Source organism: Strongylocentrotus purpuratus, unplaced genomic scaffold (genome assembly GCF_000002235.5).
Source record: "Strongylocentrotus purpuratus isolate Spur 01 unplaced genomic scaffold, Spur_5.0 spur5_scaffold_5, whole genome shotgun sequence".
Taxonomy (NCBI): Eukaryota; Metazoa; Echinodermata; class Echinoidea; order Camarodonta; family Strongylocentrotidae; genus Strongylocentrotus; species Strongylocentrotus purpuratus.
The window spans coordinates 5,108,404-5,130,734 of NW_022145611.1; the positions used below are offsets into that span (position 1 = coordinate 5,108,404).

Consider the following 22,331-nt stretch of genomic DNA (forward strand, 5'->3'; position numbering starts at 1 on the left):
GTCATAACTTTATCCGCCAACTACGGAGATGTCTCTGATCTTCCTAAACCGTTTCACGAAGAGCTTACTAGCTAGTATCTCGTGAGATCGATACTATCGGCGAGAATAGGAGCCGAGACTTAGCCTTAGTCGCAATACCACCAGATTATTACAAAATTAATATTAGGGAAAATGCAATTATTTAAATGAATTAGTAATAAAAAAAAGATTGAAAATGATACCAAGAAATAAGAGATGCAATATACTACCAAATTTGAGTAGATTATACAATAAAAATACTTGTAAAATATAATTGTGAGTATTTCATTACATGACCGGTGAATCAGTTTTGTTCTTGAGATGGGTAACCCCCGGATATTTTCGTTTGATAGTTTATAAAAATACATCAATATATTATTCTTAGAAAAATACGATGTAATGAAGTTTGTGTCCAATGTTTTGGGTGTCAGTTGAATAATCAAATGACAAAACTTCAACATTCCAAACGTTAAAAAAACATGTTTTAAACTATTCATTTTACACATTTGAAGATAGAATTTATCTCGAAAGCAATATGGGTCTGAAAACTAAAGAATACACTTCAAACTATGGCTTGCCTGCCGTGGCAAAATACATATCCCTTCGACGAGTTTACAATGTGGAAATAAAGGCGTAAAATCAGTTTATTTATGTGGGGATATCCTTAAATACAAACATGGCATATTTTTATCAGATTATCAAATACAAAAAACGACAACCCACTGTTTAAGTGAATGTGTAGAAAAATCATAGATGGAGGATTTATTGTCCTTTTGTGCCAGCCATACTCTAGCCAATAAATGACATGTGATGGCGCTGCCCATCGACTAAATAGTTATGACAGAGATACGACGGTGTCAGAGGTGTCATAACTCCTTAGTCAGGATGTTGTCGTTGATCTTGGCAAAGAGGGCTTGGTGAAACACGTAGCGGACAAGTTGCTCACCAACGCTGATTTAGTCAAGAAGTTAGACTTATGACGGTTTCTAGGAACGGGCCCCAGGAGAACTGCGGAGTTGTAAACATTGTAATTCACTAATTGCATCCTTCACATATTGAGTCAATACAAAAAGACAATAGAGAAAAGGCAGAGGTTTGATATAATTATATCAGCAGTAATACTGTTACATTATCATAACATAAAAAACTTTAACAATATTATATAAAAACCTTGATTTTGTCGAACATTTTGTCCCGAACTCCAGTTCTGAAATAGAGTTGTTTGCTTGGCCTTGGTGACACTTGTCGAAGCTGAGACCCCACTCGTTTTCTTGTTCATTTCAATCAGTTAGATTACTCCACTAGTTTCTAGAATCTACATTAAAAGCATAGAATAAGTTTGGTTGTGATATCATTCATTGTTTCTCACAAAAATGAATACGAATATAATTATAAGCTCAAGTCAAGAGTCGATCGAGTACGAGTGTACACAAACGTAATCAAAACACGTCACGATTTGCTTTGAATATGGCGCTAGTGTAGTGGCTGCAGTGCAGTGGCTGGCGCGCGCGCCGTGGGCCGTGGTGGGTTTGTGCATGTACTAGAACGCAACCTCATATCCAGAATCCGAAAAGGAACAGGAGCGGATTTTGCTGAAACTAAACTCTAGCTCTAAAAGGGAAGTCTTTCAGAATTCAGCGTAATCATGAATATAGTAAGTCAAAACACTTTAAAGAATGATGATGTGTTCACCATAATGGTTATACTTATATAACGTACAATGATTAATTCTCACTGAATGTAGATAATGTTGGATCTAACTGTGGTGTCCCACATGTTCACTTTAGTGTTTGTGATAACACTCCACTAGCAGTAAATTGAAGTTTAGCATGACGTTGGCGTACAGCGCACATAGGCATAGCAGCATTACTACCCTGGCTGTGTAGACAGGCGACACTGCACATAGAACTTTGCGCATTGAGCGCTGTACCGTATGAGTTTATGCGTTTCCTTTGGCCGATCCGCTCGAGTGGCTTCGAATTTAAGTGAGAGAGGGCCTAGTTACCACGTAGGACTTAACTTTAGCTTACATTTATTTAACCTAATTGGCGCCATCAAGGGCCCTTCTTATTCATGGCTATCGCTGGCTTCCATTCACTCAATGTTATTGATGCGAGGAGCAAGCTTGTGATTTTCCGTTTGATTCGATACCAAAATTATGATATTTCAGTCAAACCCTGTATTTCTTACGATTTTTTCAGCATCCTTAAAAGGTTAAGTATTTCACTTAAGTTCAAGCCTTACGTAACTATTTTTAAGTTTGAAAAATTCTCATTTTCGTCATATTTCAGGTACAAACTGGAAATTTATTCTGAAATGTTTGTTGATTTTTCTATTTTATGTGTGTGCAATTTCATGTTATGTGTGAAGTGCGTCACCTGTTTAAAGCATGACGTGTCTAAATCTCTGTGGTGTGACGTGATATTAAGTATTGACATTGCCACTGAACTTAAGTTGCGCTTAAGTTAAGTAGGCCCTCTCTCATTTAAATTTGAAGTTACTCGAGCGGATCGGCAATTGAAAATCTATTGTCGATCCTGGCGAAGAGCAGCTTTGTATTCATTGATATGTTATGTATGCAAGTCTCAACTTATTCAATACTCATGTGCAATAGCATTTCAAAAGTATTATTATATTATTTGATATTCATATATCAAGTCCACTCTTTTGACTCCTCCAGGAGTGTTGAGCTGTCTTAGATTCAGATTTCAGATTAAATCAACTTGATTTCTGCGGACAAAGAAAAACTCTTCCGTTTTTTACAATAACATTATTTATTGCAATAATATTATTTATTGCAATAATATTATTTATGCAAAAATAATATTATTTATTACAGTACATGTTTGTCTACATCAAAATGATCAAATCAATAAAGATAAAAAAGTTGATTCTTGAATTTTTAATATTCTAGTCCCTGATGGGTCATGGCTGTGCCTGTATCCTCAGACGGCAAGCTGCAGATGTAGTTCGAAGGTCAGCTCGGTGTGTTGCTCTTCAGCAAGCAATGATGACAGGACAAAGAACAGCTCAATGTAGAAACATGTCAATCTGGTACTTGGCAAAGAAGAGAATACAGCGTGCATGGTCTGAACAAGTGAAAATGTGAGTTACTTAACCTTTAGTACTGTGCTACCAGGGGTTGGTTTCACAAAGACTAAGATCAACCTTAAGTTGGACTGAACTATGGCAGGTCGTTCATGCCACTAGTTGCTCTTATCATTGGTCTCTCAAGGGATGTCACAAATCTACAGAATTTGATTTTTTTTTAGATAGTTCATTGTTGAAGAAAAAAAGTTACTTATTGGTACATTGTAAACTAAGTTTTTTTTTAAGACTTTTTTTTCTTCAACAATGGTGAGAGCAAACAGTGGCATGAGCGGCCTGCCATAGTTACGTCCAACTTAAAGTCGATCGTAGTCTTTGTGAAACACTCCCCTGGTCAATTAAGAAAATTTTGTCATATACCGGGTTAACCCTGTAAGTTGGGGCTCTGATCAGATGGGAAGATCGGAGCGACACCCTCCCTCGCAACTATGATCGGTATCGGATCGGAAGATCGTTAAAAAAATCAGCTGATTTTTTTTTTTTTATGACGAAAATGTCTGCCAATTTTTTCCGATCATTTTTATTGATCGGCGATCGGAAATTATTATCAGATCACCCCTGATCGGATCGGTATCGGCGTCCGATCCGATGATCGTTTACAGGGTTATACCGGGTATATGTTTTTACTTGTTCTGCCACCTGGATTAAAAAAAGAAAAAACTAACAAACAATAACCAAAAAAGGATGGGGAGGTCCACGATTTCAAACATTTTGTGACTGTTTACAGATAATTTTGAGGAGGGGGGATGCTTTTGTTATTCCCAAAGATATACTCTAGCATTATTTAATCTTACTAACTCCTAAGACACTAAATGGATTGAGTCTTAAGATCTGAAATATGAAGTCAGTATTGCCAAGTCATAAAAATAGGTGGTGTCTTAATTTCCTTTGCATTGTTCCAAATAGTTTATAGTTTAAAAGATAATCTATGTACTTTGTTTTTTCCTGGAGAAGGGTGTCTTTTCATGTACTAAAATTGTGTTTTCAAATTCTCTTATTGGTAAATACTAAATAGTTAACAGATTGTTTATAAAAATCTGTATTCTTTTGTCCGAACAGACAGTCATTTGACACCATAAAAAAGTTTGGACGTGAGGTTGGTGTTAGCCATATGCTGGTCAAGATGGGGGCAAGAGTCCAGTTTACAAATGGAAAGTGGTACGCCAAGCAAGACATTAGACAAGGATCACTACCACTTGATGAATTGAATGGTCAGTTTGTGATAGCCATTGATGCCACGGACACTGACCTGGACCAATTTAGCATGGCAGATGTTGGTAAAGATGCATGTTTGTCATGTTTGTTGATCTCTCTAAAGTTTCATCCTTTAAAGATAAAGTTGAGTTCTGGTCATGCGATTGCATTGTGAAAGAAAGGGTGTGGAATCGATTAGAAAAGGTTGATCATCAAGCATATAAGTATTGGTGTGTACTGCAAGGTTATGGAATCATCAAAATGATAAGAAATTTGGCCCAGTCTTGGTAAAGTACTAACAGGTAATGTGGACAGAAAGATGTATATGGGACTACACGAACATGTGGCATAAAAATTTGTCCCAATTTGTATGATGTTACACGCCATACTTAGAATATTAAGGCATTTGAAGAGCCATGCTTTTCAGGGAACATTTTTTATCTGATGTTCTTCCACACTTGCATAATACAATGATAACGCTCACAAATTATTTGTTACCTCTTCCCAGAAATCAACCTTCTCTTTAAATTAAAATTTACTTGCATATAATGTACTTTTTTTCTTCTATCAAGACAGCCTTTATGTTCCTTTTACACCTTTCTGCCCTCCTCCCCCTCCCCCTCCTCCCCCCTCTCTCTCTCTCTCTCTCTCTCTCTCTCTCTCTTGCTGTTTCTTAATCTAGTACTTCATTGTCTGCCTGTCTCCAACTAATAGCTACATTGGCATTTTATCTTTTGCTTTGGGAGACAAGACATCAAATCATAAACTTAAATTAAACCGTCCTTCTAAATGAGTTCAATTTGCTGTCTGTGATACTGAAGTTTGTTGTGATCTTCTTTGTTATTTAAAGCACAAACATAGCTTTTTAAAAAATGCTCAAGAACTTTAGTTATTGGCATACTATGTCAGACAGTCATGTTATTTACTCGCAAATGTCCTTTTGCAAGACATTAAATCTACATCTGCTACTCTCCTTTTAGGTGTATTAGACTGATAACTTTGTAGGAGATAATTTCTGGGATTCCTTGAATGCTGATTTAGGGCTGCTTGGCTAAAGCCATGGCTGGTAATCTGTCTGTACTATCATAACTAATGTGAAACATTTTCTTTCTCATTGTTTGCAGTAAAATTATCTGAAGTGAAATATCTAAGTCTTGAAGGATGTGGTCTAGTAGATGATCACTGCCTTGCTAGCCTTGTGCATCTAAGAGATACTCTCACACATCTCAATATTAATAAATGTGAGCAAGTTACTGAGAATGGTGTAGCAACACTCCACAAACTAAGGTAATATTATGTTTATGTTCATATATATCTAAGAGCTTTCAATAGAAGTAAGTGTTGTATATACCCTGTAGTCTGCTTCTGTAGTTGAATTTGAATACATGTTTGGAAAAACATGTATAGAGCATAAAGAAAACTTGCCTCTTTTTATGAAAATATTAAAAGTATAACATAAAATTTGCTGTAAAGACTTACAAATTTCACCTGGAGATGCTTTTTATCTTTTTCCTTCCTTTTCTTTTAAAAAGAAAATCATTTAAGGTCATTTCATATTAAACCATTTTCTGTTTGATGATCATTTTCTTATTTCATGTCTTCATTGGAAGGTACCTGCATGGATTTCATATTGGATTGGTATTCAAGATAACTTTTCTTTAAAGCCCGTCTGCACTAATTAAGCCAGGGGGATTAGACCTCCCTGCAAGGTCATTGACAGGTGGTTATCTCATCAAATCAGCTCTCAATTAACAGTAGAAAAAGGGGATCATGGGGGACCAACAGGCACTGATTAGGCTTTGTTTGCTATATAAAGGGCCCAAGTAGTTATAAGTAGTGCACTTAGCAGTGGGGCTTTGAATATATTTTGTTCCTCTAAAGTATGTAAAACAATCTCTTATCTTCTTCAATTCTTGTTATATTTTTTCTATGAATATGGAGAGGTTAAATATGAATGACATGCCACTGGTCAAGTTTGCTCCTTTGGTTGCTGTGATGCTGGAAGATGTGTTGCCACAGCTAACAATCTCTTATCTTTTTGAATTCTTGTTATATTTTTTCTAGGAATCTGGAGAGGTTAAATATGAACGACATGCCACTGGTCAAGTTTGCTCCTCTGGTCGCTGTGATGCTGGAAGATGTGTTGCCACAGCTAACACTCTCTTATTTTCTTGAATTCTTGTTATATTTTGTCTAGGAATCTGGAGAGGTTAAATATGAACGACATGCCACTGGTCAAGTTTGCTCCTCTGGTCGCCGTGATGCTGGAAGATGTGTTGCCACAGCTAACAATCTCTTATCTTCTTGAATTCTTGTTATATTTTGTCTAGGAATCTGGAGAGGTTAAATATGAACGACATGCCACTGGTCAAGTTTGCTCCTCTGGTTGCCGTGATGCTGGAAGATGTGTTGCCACAGTGTCGCATCAGCCTCGTGACCAAGCAAGTGGAAACCTATGTAGAAGAAGCCAGGAAAGGAGGTGAGATCATCGAAGAGCATAGAAGACAAGCTGGCCTTGACAAGACTTCACAAGATGATCTTAGAGATTTGAGGATTAGGATTAAGGAAGGAGATCATGATGCCAAAGATAGTCCAATGCGACAGACATCTCACAAACGAGACGAAAAAACATCATCTAAGAGGTGATGTCTGTGCAATCATGTTTCATGCCCAGCGCACACTACACGATCCTGCTGCAATCCAACTTTAGAAGAAATGGCGATTACATGTATATTAGATATCGAAATCTGTCCATCATCATCTTCCTGATTTAGGTTCTGAATGATAAGCATACTAACAACCAGAATTTTAGTGCATTTAAAGATAAAGTTGAGTTCTGGTCATGTGATTGCGTTTGCAAGAAACGTTGTGGAATCGATCAGAAAAGGTTGATCATCTAGCATATAAGTATTGGTATGTACTGCAAGGTCCTGGAATCATCAAAATGATAAGAAATTTGGCAGAGTCTTGGTAAAGTTACAAGCACTGTACACATCTTACTCGGACTACATGACCATGTGGCATAAAAATCCGTCCCTAATTTTATGTCACATGGCATATTTAGAATATTAAGGTATTTAAAGAGCCATGCTATTAGTCATATGCAGGGATGCCAGTTTTCAGGCTAAAGCTTGAATTCAGGCCCTGGGGAGTTATTTTCAGGCCATAGGTTAGGCTTTTTTGTGTACTAAATAGCTCATTCTAGGTGATTTTCAGGCCCTCTGATCAATTCTAACTGGCATCCCTGCATATGACTATTCAGATCCTTGCTCATCAAGATTTTACAAGTTTCAATGTTTACATTATATGCTATTGAAAATTCTTCCAAAATCGGATTGTAGTCTGATTGTACAGTGTGTCCCAGAAGAAAACGAAACTGAGGATTATTGACGTTTTATCATAACTTAATCATAATTATAATTAATAAATGACACATATTTGTAAAGCTTAGATCCTCCTCTATATGCAACTTATATTATGCATATTTCATGCATGAATGATTGAAAGCAATTTGAAGAGAGGCCGGTACCAAAAAGTCATTTATTAATTATAATTGTGATTAAGTTATAATAAAACATTGATAATTCTCGGTTTCTTTTTTCTGGGACACACTGTATAGTATCCTATCTGTCCTTCCACTTGCCTCCATGATTCTCTTTGCATCATGTTTGTCACAACAATGTCAAGTTGTAGAAGCTGCAATTCGAAGGATCATGTTGCCACTGAAAAGGGTTTAATACAAAAGTAAGAGATTGTGAAAATGTGCAGCTAACATTTGAAGCTTTTATTTTTATTTGGTTTTCGTATCAGAAAAAGACAAGTCTCACCTAAACATGTTATTTTCAAAACTGCAAGCAAGGAACATTTTATTCAGAAATTTAGTATTACTAAGCTTTTTGAGGTATTCAGTTATCAACTTTTGTATGACAGGACTTTGCAGGATCATGAACATTTAAAAAATTGAAATCTTGGTGAGAAGCATTTATAGCATATGCAAAGATTAGAATGACTTATGATTTGGCGAATGCCAGTTTAAAATGTATGTTCATATACTTCATAATCATAGTTCAAATGCCTTTTCCTGCATTGTCTTCCAATTTGCATTAGTTGGTTCAAATAATGTTTATTAATAACTTTTATTTCAAAGATTACCCAAAAGGCTATCCTTTTTCAAAACATCATTCATGTACAGTATTTTGAGTTGTTTAGAATTAATTTGTAATTTTTTTTTATTGAAATTAAAATTCTATTGTGATCATTAAAAGATATTCCTATGGAAATATTATCTCTTGGTGTCCCAACATGATTTTTTTTATAGCAGTTTACGGGTAATACTTTTAAAGCCCCTCTGCACTAGTTTGGCCAGGAGGGATTAGACCTCCCTGCATGGTCACTGACAGGTGGGTATCTCATCAAATCAGCTCTCAATTAACAGAAGAAAAAGGGGATCATGGGTGACTAATGGTCACCGATTATGCATTGTTTGCTATATAGAGGGCGCAAGTAGCTATTTAGTAGTGCAGTGGGGCTTTAATGGTGAAATTTACTTGTTGCATTTGAATGTACATGAACTATCCAACATTTTGGAAAAACCTGAACATTATTCTCTTACAGAATTTAATTTTGAGATTTGATCTACTCCATACGCTCATAACAATTCAGACTGATTTTGTGTTTATGAAATGGGCATTTCAGAAATCAGACTTTTGGAGATATGGAGAATTTGTGGATAACTTACTGTAACACTGAGACAATGTATTACTCATATTGCATTGACTTTGCATTTATTGAAAACTATTTAAAAGTAGATTTTATTTTATGTTGCAGAGATAAAGATATTGGAATGTTCATGACTTCATGTTCATCAAAGATGTACAGTGTTCATTATTGTATCATTATATTTGGTCCATGATTTCCAATAAATTTGATATAAGTATTTGAAAGAAATCCAAGAAATAGAGGAGACGCAATAGCTCAGTCGGTAGAGCAGTGGTCTCGTAATCCGGTGACCCGGGTTCTAAACCAAGTCGATGCGCTAGTGCCCTTTGGTAAGGCATTAATCCTCATTACCAGGTCCCTCTAAGAGGACCTAAAGCCGTCGGCCGTCTGGTTGCTTACTTACAAGCATTTATGCTTTCTTAGTAGTCGGGTAAAATAACCACCATCACCATGTGTTTGATGGAAAATCTCTCTCTCTAAGCTATATGGTTACACAGTCTGTTTATTCAAGGTCCTCGTATCTTAATCAATCTATTCTGGCAGAATATTAAATTTCGAACAGGCAAGTGAAAATCAAATGCAGAGACAATATTGATTACCAAAGGAAAGCTATAATGAAACCTTGTTTACTTTTGACAATTCATATTTATTAAGACATACAGATATCTCTGTCATGATACATTGATACAATTATAATGCAATAATTTTAGGCTTTGGACTTGCAATACATGAACATATGCATATACATGTCACTCAAATTATATTTACTCAATATATGTCGTTATCTCTAAAGATGTGTAATTTACAGACTATGCAACTCTCGTATCATTGCTAGTAAAGTTTATTTTACCATAGGTTCATTTCATATTCTCATCATTGACATATTTCTTGATATAGGAAGGCTTTGAATTAATAAGTACATGTTATACAGATCTTGGTGTGCAGTACATTAATACATTTCCTTGGATGTATACATGTACAAGTTGCATACAGAACCCATGCAATCGAGAGATCTATACCCCAGCATATTTCCTTCCAAATTACAAGAAATGACAACAACAAAAAGAGTGCTGGATAAAGCATATATGCAGTGCTTTAGTAATTTACTTACATTTTGTGTGAATATTTAACCCATTAATCTTGGACATGCAATCCACAGCGTTTCATTCCCTTTAATTTAATGGTATGTTAAGGAGAGATAGAAAACACACGATTCAAAAGAGGAAAAAAAAGTGAGGTTGCAAAAGAATACAAATATGCTAATGAGCATAGAGAATATGAAAAAAAAACTGTTCCAAAGTTTTTTTCCTTCCATTTTTCAATGAAACTTTCATGCCTCAAAAGTAATCTTTTGTTCGAAAACAATGCAGATCTGACCTGAGAAATGGTTTGCTGAATAAATAAACGTATATTACATTTAATCAGCACTGTATATTATATTAAATAAATACAATGATGATTGTCCATGGCCAATTATATTGGCACTGAATTTGAAGTTCTGAACACATTCACTACCTAAGAATAATGGACCTACGGTATTTCCATTTAGAAGATTATTCATTTGTTTTGTTTTTTATATAAATGTACTCTGATTAGTGATAAGTATCATGAGCTTTGGAAATAATTACACTGGCTTCAATTTCAGCAGTTGTCATCGGCCCTATAAAGGGGGAGCTTGACAGAATTTTAAGTGAATTACATATCAAATATAAGTTTTAAGTAATTTCATTTTGCAATATTTGTACCATATCAGAGTTTCAGGATAATATTTTGTCCAGTAATTACCCTGAAACTTGTCTTGTGAATTAATTCATGAACTCTCAACTCTGAGAAGATGAGCAATGAACTCTCAACCTCTCCATTGAAAGTCAAATTAACCAAGCATGAATCATGTATTTCATTACAAATGATGATCTAGTTCACATTCTTTAGACTTGTAAATTTATAACTTGCATAACAAATTTGCATGGTGCTTTTGAATACTATTTTTTTTGGAGGGAACCAGGTTATCTGCAATATCTGATTTATTCATATAATAATCCGAACAAAATATTCAATAATATTACGGTAACTCTTTATAGGTAATAACAAAAAAAAGTGATTATCCCTACTTTTAATACAAGCACCACAGATGAAGATGTACACAATTGTAAAAAGAACCAAACAAATGACTCAATAAGGACCTTTTCTATGTCTGATAATGAAAAAAAAAGTTTTTTATACAGGCATTTCATTTTACAATTTCAATAGCTTGATTAAATGTGCACAGCTATAAATTCAAAATCACAAAATGAACTACTGTACTTGCACAATCCAGGTTATGATTTACAGGGTAAAAATAGCACGATCCTACACGGCGGTCCCCACGCATCTTCAAGGAGACTCTTATCAGTTACGGACACAGGATCAAGGTCATTGGGTCATCTCATCGCTGAGGATTAAGGGCGTATCTCTTGAACAGGACCACGGCTAGAACAAACAGGGGCACTGTACTCAATGTTCTCCATGAAAAAGCATCCGCAAGTGTCCAGCCGTTGCTCTGACGTCAGAAGAGCGAGGCGCCGAACCCAAAGGTGCCTTTGATCCTCTGGAAGAAGACGGAGTTCCAGCCGTGCCTGGTGCGCTCAAAGTCTGCCTTGGGAATGCCCTTCTGGGTGAGGAGGAGTTCAGTGCAGTCAGATTTCTGGTTGAACTGCAGTGTTACTAGTGAATGGTGTCCTGTACATAGAGAGAGAGAGAGAGAGAGAGAGAGAGAGAGAGAGAGAAATATGGTGAAGTCAACCTTGCTCTAGTTACCACCTGCCTATAAAGACCACTTTCCTTGTTTTCGTTGAACAGAATCACTAGAACAAGTACAGTCAAACCCGCTTTAGTGACCACCTGTCTACAAAGACCACATTTTTTGTTTTCCTTGGAAAATGAGAAAATGGTTTCTCATTGAAACATGTACTAAAGGAACCTGTCTACACAGACCACGTTTTGTATTTCCCTCGGGCGGTCGCTATAGACAGGTTTGACTATACTACAGGAATATGTGCATAAAGACCACCTACCAATAAACACCACTCTTCATATATCCCTTGAGTAGCCTTTGTGTTAAGGTTTCACTGTATATGAAATTAACCACTACACTACAATGGTGCTAGTTCAGATCTGTGACCATACTTTGGACCTGTGACTCCCACGTGGAGAGTATAACATACCAAAAATCAACCAAATCCTTTAACAATAGCTCAAATAATGGTCATGATTTAAAAGTCATTATCTTTCTTACCTCTTTCGTTTCAATTTTCTTATCTTTTATGGAGTATTTTCCCCAAAACAAAGACATTATAATATACAATTTCTCACATGTTTCATGGCAAACTGCTGCACAATACAACTTGTGCATACCATATACTGACAATGGGGTGCAGACGCATGCACGTGCATGAAGTTAGCGACAGTAATGATGATGATGATGATGATCATGTGAATTACTGACATGGATTTAATGAGGATCTGAGATTAAGAAAGTAAGAAAGATAACGACTTTTAAATGGAAATGGCTAAAGTTGTAAATGTCTTCGGGCTCAGGTATGTGGGAATTTGATATGAATAATGCTTACCTTCATCCCATGATTTGAATCTCCACTGCATGACAATCTTAGAATGGGGTTCCTGGAAAGTAAAATAACAAAAGGTTGTTAAAGACCGATTTAAATTAATCTACAAAAATAAACTTCAAATGCACAATTATACTGGTTTTTGCAGGGTTAGAAACAAAGCTACATGCTTAAAAAAAGAATACAAATCACTACTTTTTATTTCTTCCACTTAAATAAAAAATTCACATTTTTTACCAAAAAATTGGCGGGAATCGATCAATTTGGTTCTTGAGATAACGCGATCATAAGAACAGGACGTACGTATGTACGGACAACCCGAAAACATGATGCCTCCGGCTACTTTGTAGCGGAGGCATAAAAATAAAGAACAGATGACAACCACGTATTTAAAAATTTTAAAACAAAAAACATTGAAAACATAATTTTTTTTAATAAGCTGATATAGCTAACATGGAATACCAAAAATGTAATATACATATAGGTGATGTACTTACTAATGAAACAAATTCTCCGGAGATGTTGCCATCTAACATGGTGAATTTTCCTCCAGCTTCTGCATTCACTGTAGCTTTAGCATGGGTGAAGGCTTGTAACCGCTAAAAATAAAGTTAAGAGAAATAGTGGTTAGTGCATTATTTATCTCAAGACTACCAAACGGGGTTGGTGGTTTTATCTGCTTTTTCCCCCTCGATATAATGATTTATTATCTATATAAGGCTTCCAAGGGGTACAATAAATCAGTGTATTCAATTTCTTTAGCGCAGTACCCGGATGACTGACCAATATTGTTTTGGGATTGCTCAGTCATCCAGGAAGTTCAATGGCTTCTATTGGTAAATCAATCAACTATCGATAATAATAATGATATATATACTACAATATTGTATGGCTTTGCTTTCGTGTGATACAAGAATATATTACTCTCGCTAAGACAATATTACACCTGTCTTCAACTCGTCCAATATTGTCATACATGTAACTCGAGCATAGCGATATATTCTTGTATCACACTCAAAGCCATCCAATATTATATAAATAATCATAAAAGGACTTGAGGTCAGAAAGATTTTTGTAAGAATTGATCACAAGTAGATGTCAGAGCTACACAGTAGTAAGGACCAAGGGCACTACAACCTACCGGACAGCCATCTTGATACTTAATATTGAAAGAAGAAATCAAGAGAACTGACTACCCTACATGGGCAAAAATGGGTCTAAATTTAGAGGAGATGAACAAAAGGTTGAAGAGGCACGCACACTACTGACTCTTATTCGCTAGGTTAGAATACTCAAATGACAACAAGGACAAAAATAAAATGTTACAAAATAGTTAACACGTCAAATTGGTGTAAAGCTTTGAATATACTTACTTCAACATCAGTAAATGCCAAATAGAGCATAGCAGCTTCACATTTGAATTCTTGTGTTAATTCCAGTTGGCAGGTTTCTATTTTGACTCCGAGGCTCAGTCCTTTCATCTGTGTTGTGCTGACTCCATTGTCTGGTTTCTTGACAGGAATGGGATCCTGTAACAACAACAAGCAGATCGATGCACATCGCAGATTATTCAAACCTTGATAAATAAAATCTAAAAGGCTAATACTTAAAGAGAAGGTTGAGTCCTGGCAAGAGGTGAAAACTAATTTATAAGCGTTATCATTGTTATTATGCAAGTGTGGAAGAACATCAGATTAAAAACATTTCCTGAAAAGCATGGCTCTTCAAATGCCTTAATATTCTAAATATGGCATGTAACAGCATAAATATTGGACAGATTTTTATGCCACATGTTCGTGTAGTCCCATATACATCTTTCTGTGTACAGTGCTTGTAACTTTACCAAGACTGGGCCAAATTTCTTATCATTTTGATGATTCCAGAACCTTGCAGTACACACCAATACTTATATGCTAAATGATCAACCTTTCTGATCAATTCCACAACGTTTCTTTCACAATGCAATCGCATGACCAGAACTCAACTTTATCTTTAATGCCAGATTGTTGAACATCATACATTCCAGATTTCTTAGAGTATGGTCTACTAGAGATCAAAAGCTTTTCAGTCTGATTCAGAACGAGATTCATTTTGAAAAATTTCCCTCCAGGGGGCACATTCTTGAAGTTTATGAATGATAAGTGTATTTCACAAGAGCGGTTGATGTTCACTCCAGAATTTCTCTCTGAGAAATTTTCTTTAACAACATTCATTTCATTGCTGTTGCAAAATAAAAGTCACTTCATGTTCAGATACTCTTGAAAGTCTTCATCCCTTGATTGGCAGCAATATTATTTGTCAGGAGTAATTTCATCTTCAAATTGGCAACACAGGAATGAACACAGACATTATCTGTTACTCTTCACACATCCCTACAACATCTTGAGCTGGATATAACCTTAACATTTGTCTATTAAAATCAGAGAATGTGCTTGACTTTAGGAAGTACTAAAATTGCAAAAGATAATTGAATTTCAATGTTGATTCAATCTAACATTCATCTCAGTATACTGAGTTCAGACTATACTACGTTAACCCTATTCTAATTGTTTAGTTTAGTTTTGTTTCTTTCCTTTTAGAAAGTTTTTATTCCATAGGAATAATGTCAAAATAGAGAAAAGGAAAAGAGAACCACTTACAGGTAATGAAGCTTTCTTGACATTACTGGCATTCACTGGTGAGCTGTCCTGTGTTTTAGATGGTAGAATCATCCCTTGGCTGAATTCTACATTATAAATAAGAGAGAGTGAGCAAGAGAGAGAAAGAGAGAGAGAGAGAGAGAGAGAAGAAAAAATTTCTAGAACTTGGGTGATAAAGCACCACTATTCTTTCCACCTTTACTAACCACAACACTTATAAACTCCAAATGAAACTAAAAAATAAAACAAGCTTAATTTGGCTTTAGTAAAAAAAAAATAAAAAAAAAAAAAAAATACAAAATTGGGGGGGGGGGGGGGGGGGGGGGGGTCCTAAAAATCCAGAAAATCAGAATATTCTAGAATATTCAGAAGGGTTGGCACTTGGCAGGTATGGAATTGCTACAAAGGTGACAGAAGGAGTAAAGTCTAACTTTCCATTATTATACAAATGCTTTGAAGTGAATAAATATTACCTTTTTTAAGTGCCTGAGTATATTCTCCAATCTTTTGTCGAAGGACTGGAACTCCTTTGCTCTTCATGACCTCTCTAAGAGTGTGAGATTCTGGTGTTGCTGTGTTTGTGGAGATTTCAATCTGTGGACAGAATAGCACGTTAAATGCATAATTTATAGATAAATGACATGATACGTGATGAAACACATTAAAAATGGGTCAACTTGTGCTACTGGTAAATTTGTTATCATACTTGCATTTACGTACAGTACTTTACGTAGAGGTGTCCAGGGGGTTGTTTCACAAAGACTAATATCGACTTAAGTTGGACTTGAACTATGGCAGGTCATTCATGCCACTGGTTGCTCTCACCATTGGTCTCTCATGGGACGTCACAAATCTACAGAATTTACATGTTTTGATACTGTCAGTTCAATGTGGTAAAAAAAGTCACTTACATTGTAAACTCAAGTTATATTTAAGACTTGGACTTGTACTGGGGTAGCCGATTTATGCCCTTAAAAAGTCTTGAACCAGATGTAAATTAGAGGAAGGAAACCTTAGAAATTATGATCTTTAGAGAACATTTTTTCCTTCAATAATAAACCATTCAAAAATGTGAATTCTGTGGATTTGTGACCACGATTTGTACGTCCCTTGAGAGACCAATGCCAAGAATGTAAGTCGATCTAAGTCTTTGTGAAACACCACATTGTACTGGGCTCAAATCCCTGAATCTGCACTAATGTCCCTTAGCAAGACATTCCTACATCTGTCATTCAAGATCTAGATGCAGTTAATACGTTACTGCTGTAAAAGGTATACAGTAGGAAAATTTGCATTGAAATGCTAGAATTCCTTATCTTGGAAGTTCAGCTAAAGTTTGTGTAATAACAGTACATGTATTCACACCTTTGCATCTTCAGCATAAAGCCTATTATGAATCTAACTATAGATAGATAGATATATAGATAAATGAATTTTATTAATATCTTCCTGTCTGGCAGTTATAAAACTGAAATGAGCATGAATTACAATGAAAATTTCCAAAGAACATTAACATAATAATATGAGATACCAATAGGTCACTTCCGCAATGCACTCAAATCCAATATAAAGGAAATACCAACAAGCTTTCACACTCTCCCGCAGAGGGACACTGCACTTAAATAGCCAGTGTGATTGTGTAGGTACAGAAAAGGCCTTCCTCAAAACAATGCCATACGGTGATATTGACAACTGAAGTCAAGCAACACAATGTTACTGTGAAATAGTATAGGCTTGCTCCATGGTCGATTTCCCACACTAACCAAATTCTTAACTTCAACCTGGACCAAATAGTACTGCTACCTCTGACACTAACTATACTTACCCTAAACCCACTTGCAACCCTGAACCCATACCTCTGACAATATAAAGCCTGGGAGTATTTCACAAAGATCCTAAGTTGGACATAACAATTATGGAAAGCCGTTGGCATCTATGAAAATATTTTGTAAAAGTTGTTTTAAAAGGCATAAAATATTGATTCAAAACATTCACATTTTCTAATATTATCAAGGAGATTTCATGTTCTTGATGTGGAATTTATAAAAAGTCTAAAATAATTGTTTTTTCGCTTTTGAATATATTTCATTTTAAGGCTACAAATGGCTAACCATAACTTTAAAGTCCAACTTAGTGTTAAGTTCGACTTAGGATCTTTGTGAAACAACCCCCCTGGAGTTAATGTATGATCATATATAGGCCTACATCCACATCGTCCACTCCATTTTCATCACTTAGGTTGGGCATCGTCACAGTCCCTTCTAATTCAGTGGTGCAGTCCTTTAGAGTACCTATCAACAGAAATAGTTCAACATTAATATTGATGACCATTTTAATACATTTCCTCTCTTTTAACTTCTTATGCAACATTATTAGAATGCAAGTAGTTATTTTTTGAGCTGTTTACCTTTTCTTCTGTTTTTTTAAATACTTCATTTCCTTGTAAAGGTTTAGGCTTTCCCCTACATAATTATAGAAATGAAACATAGTTACAAAGAAAAAGCACCAGGCTACATGTACGTTTTGTTAGAATGCAATATACTTTGCGTTTAATAAAAATGGCACATTGATGGAATCAAAGTTCCCTGCGGATTTAAGATTATCCAAGATCAAAGGGTAGAAATGATGAGAAGAAGCTAATGGTTGATATGACATTATTAAAGCCTGTCTGCACTAGTTTGGCCAGAGGGGTTAGACCTCCCTGCAAGGTCACGAACAGGTGATTATCTCATCAAATCAGCTCTCAAGTAACATAAGAAAAAGTGGATCATGGGGGACCAACAGGCACAGATTAGGCATTGTTTGCTATATAGAGGGCGCAAGTAGCTATAAGTAGTGCAGTGGGGCTTTAAATCAAAATCAGGAGGATGGCACAATGAATCACAGCTAATATGCAGGAGAATTCTCACCAAGAATATAGAAAGTACAAAACTGAAGACTCGGTCATTGAAGGCTCTCCTAAACACTCACCTTTCCATTTCAACTTGATAACCCATTCATAAAAGAAGATAAGTTTTGCCTTGCGGTTGCTGGCAGAGGCTTCACCAGTGATTTCCTTCACTTCATAAAGCTCACACTGACCTACGAAAACAAAGATGAGAATTTAATATCACAAACCTTTTCTTTCTAAATCAACACATATCTTTACCATATCTAATTACATGCATCTATGGTAATAGCACTTATAGCAGTATAAGCTACATACAGCTCTTCAAACTTAGTGTACATGTTGACATAATATTCAAACAAACAATACTACATGTCCTGGTTTCAAATCAATTTAGGGTAATCTGTTCAATACATGAACATGTACATGTTCTTAAAGTTTTACAAAGTGTTGCTCTTGCAGTTGCACAAACGCTAATATTCTTCCCATAACTATCATTTTTCTAATGTCATAAGACTAAAATATAAGACCGGTACATTGTAGTGTGCTTGCCAGAAAAGCGCAAACACAAAGTTTGGTCCGAAATTTTAATTTCTAGCTTTTGAATGAAAGGAACATTCATTGTGAAATGAATTTGTAAACCTATCAACAAATGAACACTTCTGACATGTTTAGATCCAACTAAGGTAAAAACTTTATGCTTATTTCTAGAATCATCTAGCTATACATCTTTCTTTACCTTCCTGCCAGGGGAACAACAAATGAATTTATTTCCCAACTTAGCAAGACCCCCCCCCCAAAAAAAACAAACAACAAAAACAACAACAACAAAACAAAACAACAAACAAACAAACAAAAAAAAAAACCATACATCAACATTACCTCTTTCATCTTCCACCTTGATATTTGTAAACAATTCAGTCAGTTTATCCGTTGACCACTTTGATGCATTCTTCTCTGTCCTGTGAATAAATATGTAATAATGACATGATACACATCAAAGGTAGCAATCAAAATACATATAAAAATTATAAGGTATTAATCAATCTAAATTCAGCAACCTTAGACCTCTATTTATTTTTATTTATTTATTCATTCGGTTTAAAAACATCTATTAGACTCTAGACCTAGATCTAAATCTAGTAAAGTTTTGGAAATTAAAAATGGTTGATTTACGATGTAATTGGATAGTGTAAACAAAATTGAACCAAAATATATCATAAGAAAAACATGAAATACAATATTCAACAAGTGGAGCCAGTCTGGCTACATGTAGCAAGACCAAAGCGAGAGATGACGAGGAAATCGAGGAGAGAAATGACGAGGAAGAGAGAGAGGGACGGGAAAAGGGAAGTGAAAAGAACGAGAGGGGAGAGGGGGAAGGGGAGATACAGAAGAAGAGAGATGAAGATAGAAAGAGAGAGGAGAGAGGGGTATAGAAAGAAAGAGGGAAGGGGGTAGAAGAGAGAGAGAGGGGGGGGGGGAGATAGAAAGAGAGAGCTAATAAGTAATATATTCAATCGAGTAGAGTCTAGAATAGATTCATGTCGATTATCAAACGTCGGTAAAAAGAAAAACATGGAATCACAGTTCACAGACAGTCATGATCATAATGATGATCACTCCAGCAAAGCATAGGAGTCAATGCAATGGCAATGCGTATTATTAACGATTGAAGATGGCATGCTAGTCGATCATACAGCGCCGTTTTCATTATGATCACGCACTGCAACAAGCGTGACGGACACCACTGAGAACCCAGCCCGACGGGCCTGGCTCTTCTATTGCCCAATATCTGGAGTACGAAGAAATAAAGCGACACAACGTGTCTTACCAGTGCCAGTTATTCACGTTTGTAGCATCTGCTCGTTCCTCCACAATCCAGCGAGGATCTCCTTTTCCCCACTTAGCCATTTTCTACGGGAAAATTCAGAATTTTCTCCAAAATATATCCAAATTGTGAACAAAGCGTGTAATCTAACAGTGTCTCCGTAGAATTTCACACGGTAAATTAGAAAATGCTAGAAATAGCGGATGCACAGTTGCCTCGTTCGATAAAATTCATTACACATGGAAGACATGCATGGCAAAGCTGATAGTTAGGAAATTTTGTGGAAAGCACTAGATTTTTTAATTAAGTATTTAAAAATTAAAAAAATTAGTATAATATAAACAGTAGTGACTTTTAGGTTTATTCATATTTATGTTATCATATAAAAATAGGCTTGCACCATAGAGATAGACCACCAGTCTGCAAGCACAGACTCCAATTTGACAAGCGTTATCACGAAAAAAATGGGCTACTATAATGATCGAATCCCTTTGCTACTTATAGCTACTTGCGCCCTCTATATAGCAAACAATGCCTAATCGGTGACTTGGTCCCCCATGATCCTCTTTATCTTATGTCAATTGAGAGATGATTTGGTGAGATAACCTCTTTTCCATCCCCCTTTCCTTTCTTATAAATGCTAATTTTTTTCGGGCCGAATTTCTACGCCCCTTCTCATCTTTGATAATACGGTCCCATTTAAATGCCCCCTTTTATATACTTTGACAAGGCCCCTCTTTCTTACTAATGAGTGCACTTTCCCCCGTCCGATAATTAAGGGCCCCTTGTCAAATCTAACTTATAGTGTCCATTTTTGTAACGTGGTGCCGACTCTTTACAAATGATAAAATCCCCTTGTACCTTGTGATTTACCATTTATTGATCAGTGTCTCTTTATGGGCCTAGTATTCCCGGCATTGACGCTTACAAAAGGTGTCCTTTTACAGTCATCTCAATTAGAGCCATTATTATATAGCTTCAAAGAATCTGAGCAGCTCCATCAGTGTAGTAACACTGATCCCGGCACTGATTATGTACTGCCACAGTGTCAGGCAGTGGAGTAGGGAGCTCAAAGTATCAAAAATTTCCTAAGAACGAACTGTGCCCCTTTTTACACTAAACCGTATGTCCCCTTCAACTGCTAAAATAGGAATTTTACAATCTTTCAATTATTATTGTCCCTATTCTCCATTCCCTTTTCAACCTCACAAAATGTTTCTTTGTCCAATAATAAAGATTTAGACATGGAAGGAGTTTGAAATCTCAAGGCAACTGCAAATTATATTAAATGTGTGTGTACCACCAACAACAAAATGTCGATCATATAAAAAAAAAAAAAAAAACGGCATACTTATTACAAAAGGTGCTATGACAGACTATAGGCCTACTGAAAGAAACAAATTATCGTATTGCCCTGCAGTGCTCGCTTACGTTAATATTGTGTACAAAGTTTTGGTATGGGGTCATGAATTTGGTTCAAATGAACATAACAATTAGGGTTCCTGGAGAAACATGCATAAATTGATCAGTAAACGGGTGTATGAAAAAATGGAAGGAGGCAAAATGAAAAATGAATAGATTATGTTTACTTAACTTGGCAACCAAAAGAAAGGATGTTGAACCTATTCACATATCCACCATGCATGGTGCTCAAGGCGCTCCAACTATTACCCCGGCTCTGCTATATAAGGCAGCCAATTTCGGCGCTCACAGCATTCAAAGAATTGCTTCCTACCGGTACTATTTAACACCTGGGTAGAGAGTGGCAAATGTAGACTAATATCTTGCCAAAGGACATTAGTGCCGTGGCGGGACTCGAACCGCGGATCCTGTGACCCACATTCCGACGACTGCACGTGATATCAATTATTTTATTGACTTTAATTGCAGCTTTTTTAAAGGCTTTAAAAGGGAACATTGTTAAAGAGATCAAATGAGCACTTGGTTATTTGCAGGGGCGGCGATTTTTTTTTTCACGACCGGGGGGGGGGGGGACGAAATGCGAAGGACGAGGGAGCAGTGGCATAATTGGCAGAAACGTTTGGAGAGGGGGCAGGAAAAAAATCCGCATCACCACCACTCTTACACGTTACGCAGGCCCTGGAAGCCTTCTTTTAAAAGTGGGGGGGGGGGGGGGGGGAGGGGCTAAAGTATTTACGATCAGGTAGAGCAAAACAAAGCAAAGTGGAGCGTACATGGGTGTGGGGTCCAGGGGCAAAGCCCCGGTAGGTGTCAAGGGGTGGGCCCTCAGAAGCTCGGGGGTTTTAGGCATTAAATTACGATCAGATGAGCATCAAGGGGCCGTCTAAGGGGCCTTGGTGGGGTCCAGG

General features: G+C 36.3%; 3 protein-coding genes across 3 annotated transcripts in view; 1 reads left to right on the plus strand and 2 right to left on the minus strand.

Moving 5' to 3' along the window:
• Positions 1-1,491, minus strand: part of LOC100890436 (Fanconi anemia group M protein) — a 35,683-nt gene extending 34,192 nt beyond the window's left edge. Inside the window, exon 1 of the mRNA XM_011673703.2 lies at positions 1,189-1,491. Within this exon, the coding sequence (XP_011672005.2) occupies positions 1,189-1,297 (109 nt within the window). The 5' untranslated portion in view covers positions 1,298-1,491. The remainder of the gene's footprint in view (positions 1-1,188) is intronic.
• A 77-nt stretch (positions 1,492-1,568) lies between these two features.
• LOC100890581 (distal membrane-arm assembly complex protein 2) lies at positions 1,569-7,205 on the plus strand. Its single transcript, XM_030999667.1, has 5 exons — positions 1,569-1,672; positions 2,933-3,123; positions 4,186-4,403; positions 5,445-5,607; positions 6,651-7,205. The coding sequence occupies exons 1-5, from the start codon at positions 1,664-1,666 to the stop codon at positions 6,964-6,966; spliced, it is 897 nt and encodes a 298-aa protein (XP_030855527.1). The 5' UTR covers positions 1,569-1,663; the 3' UTR covers positions 6,967-7,205.
• A 2,459-nt stretch (positions 7,206-9,664) lies between these two features.
• On the minus strand, positions 9,665-20,219 carry LOC575643 (activator of 90 kDa heat shock protein ATPase homolog 1). The gene is made up of 10 exons (XM_776029.5): positions 20,005-20,219; positions 19,053-19,132; positions 18,254-18,364; positions 17,489-17,574; positions 15,757-15,877; positions 15,284-15,369; positions 14,018-14,173; positions 13,142-13,243; positions 12,648-12,699; positions 9,665-11,757 (listed from the first exon to the last, which is right to left on the minus strand). The coding sequence occupies exons 1-10, from the start codon at positions 20,082-20,084 to the stop codon at positions 11,585-11,587; spliced, it is 1,047 nt and encodes a 348-aa protein (XP_781122.3). The 5' UTR covers positions 20,085-20,219; the 3' UTR covers positions 9,665-11,584.
• Positions 20,220-22,331: the final 2,112 nt, after the last annotated feature.

What these genes read in the sequence shown, in the direction of transcription:
- LOC100890581 (XM_030999667.1), top strand. An exon ending in TGGTCTGAACAAGTGAAAAT is followed by an intron (nt 3,124 to 4,185) that starts GTGAGTTACTTA and finishes TTGTCCGAACAG; the next exon opens with ACAGTCATTTGACACCATAA. An exon ending in ATTTAGCATGGCAGATGTTG is followed by an intron (nt 4,404 to 5,444) that starts GTAAAGATGCAT and finishes CATTGTTTGCAG; the next exon opens with TAAAATTATCTGAAGTGAAA.
- LOC575643 (XM_776029.5), bottom strand. Translation starts at nt 20,084, where the DNA reads ATGGCTAAGTGGGGAAAAGGAGATCCTCGCTGGATTGTGGAGGAACGA. An exon ending in AACGTGAATAACTGGCACTG is followed by an intron (nt 19,133 to 20,004) that starts GTAAGACACGTT and finishes ATTTATTCACAG; the next exon opens with GACAGAGAAGAATGCATCAA. An exon ending in TGGCATTTACTGATGTTGAA is followed by an intron (nt 13,244 to 14,017) that starts GTAAGTATATTC and finishes CTTTATTTTTAG; the next exon opens with CGGTTACAAGCCTTCACCCA.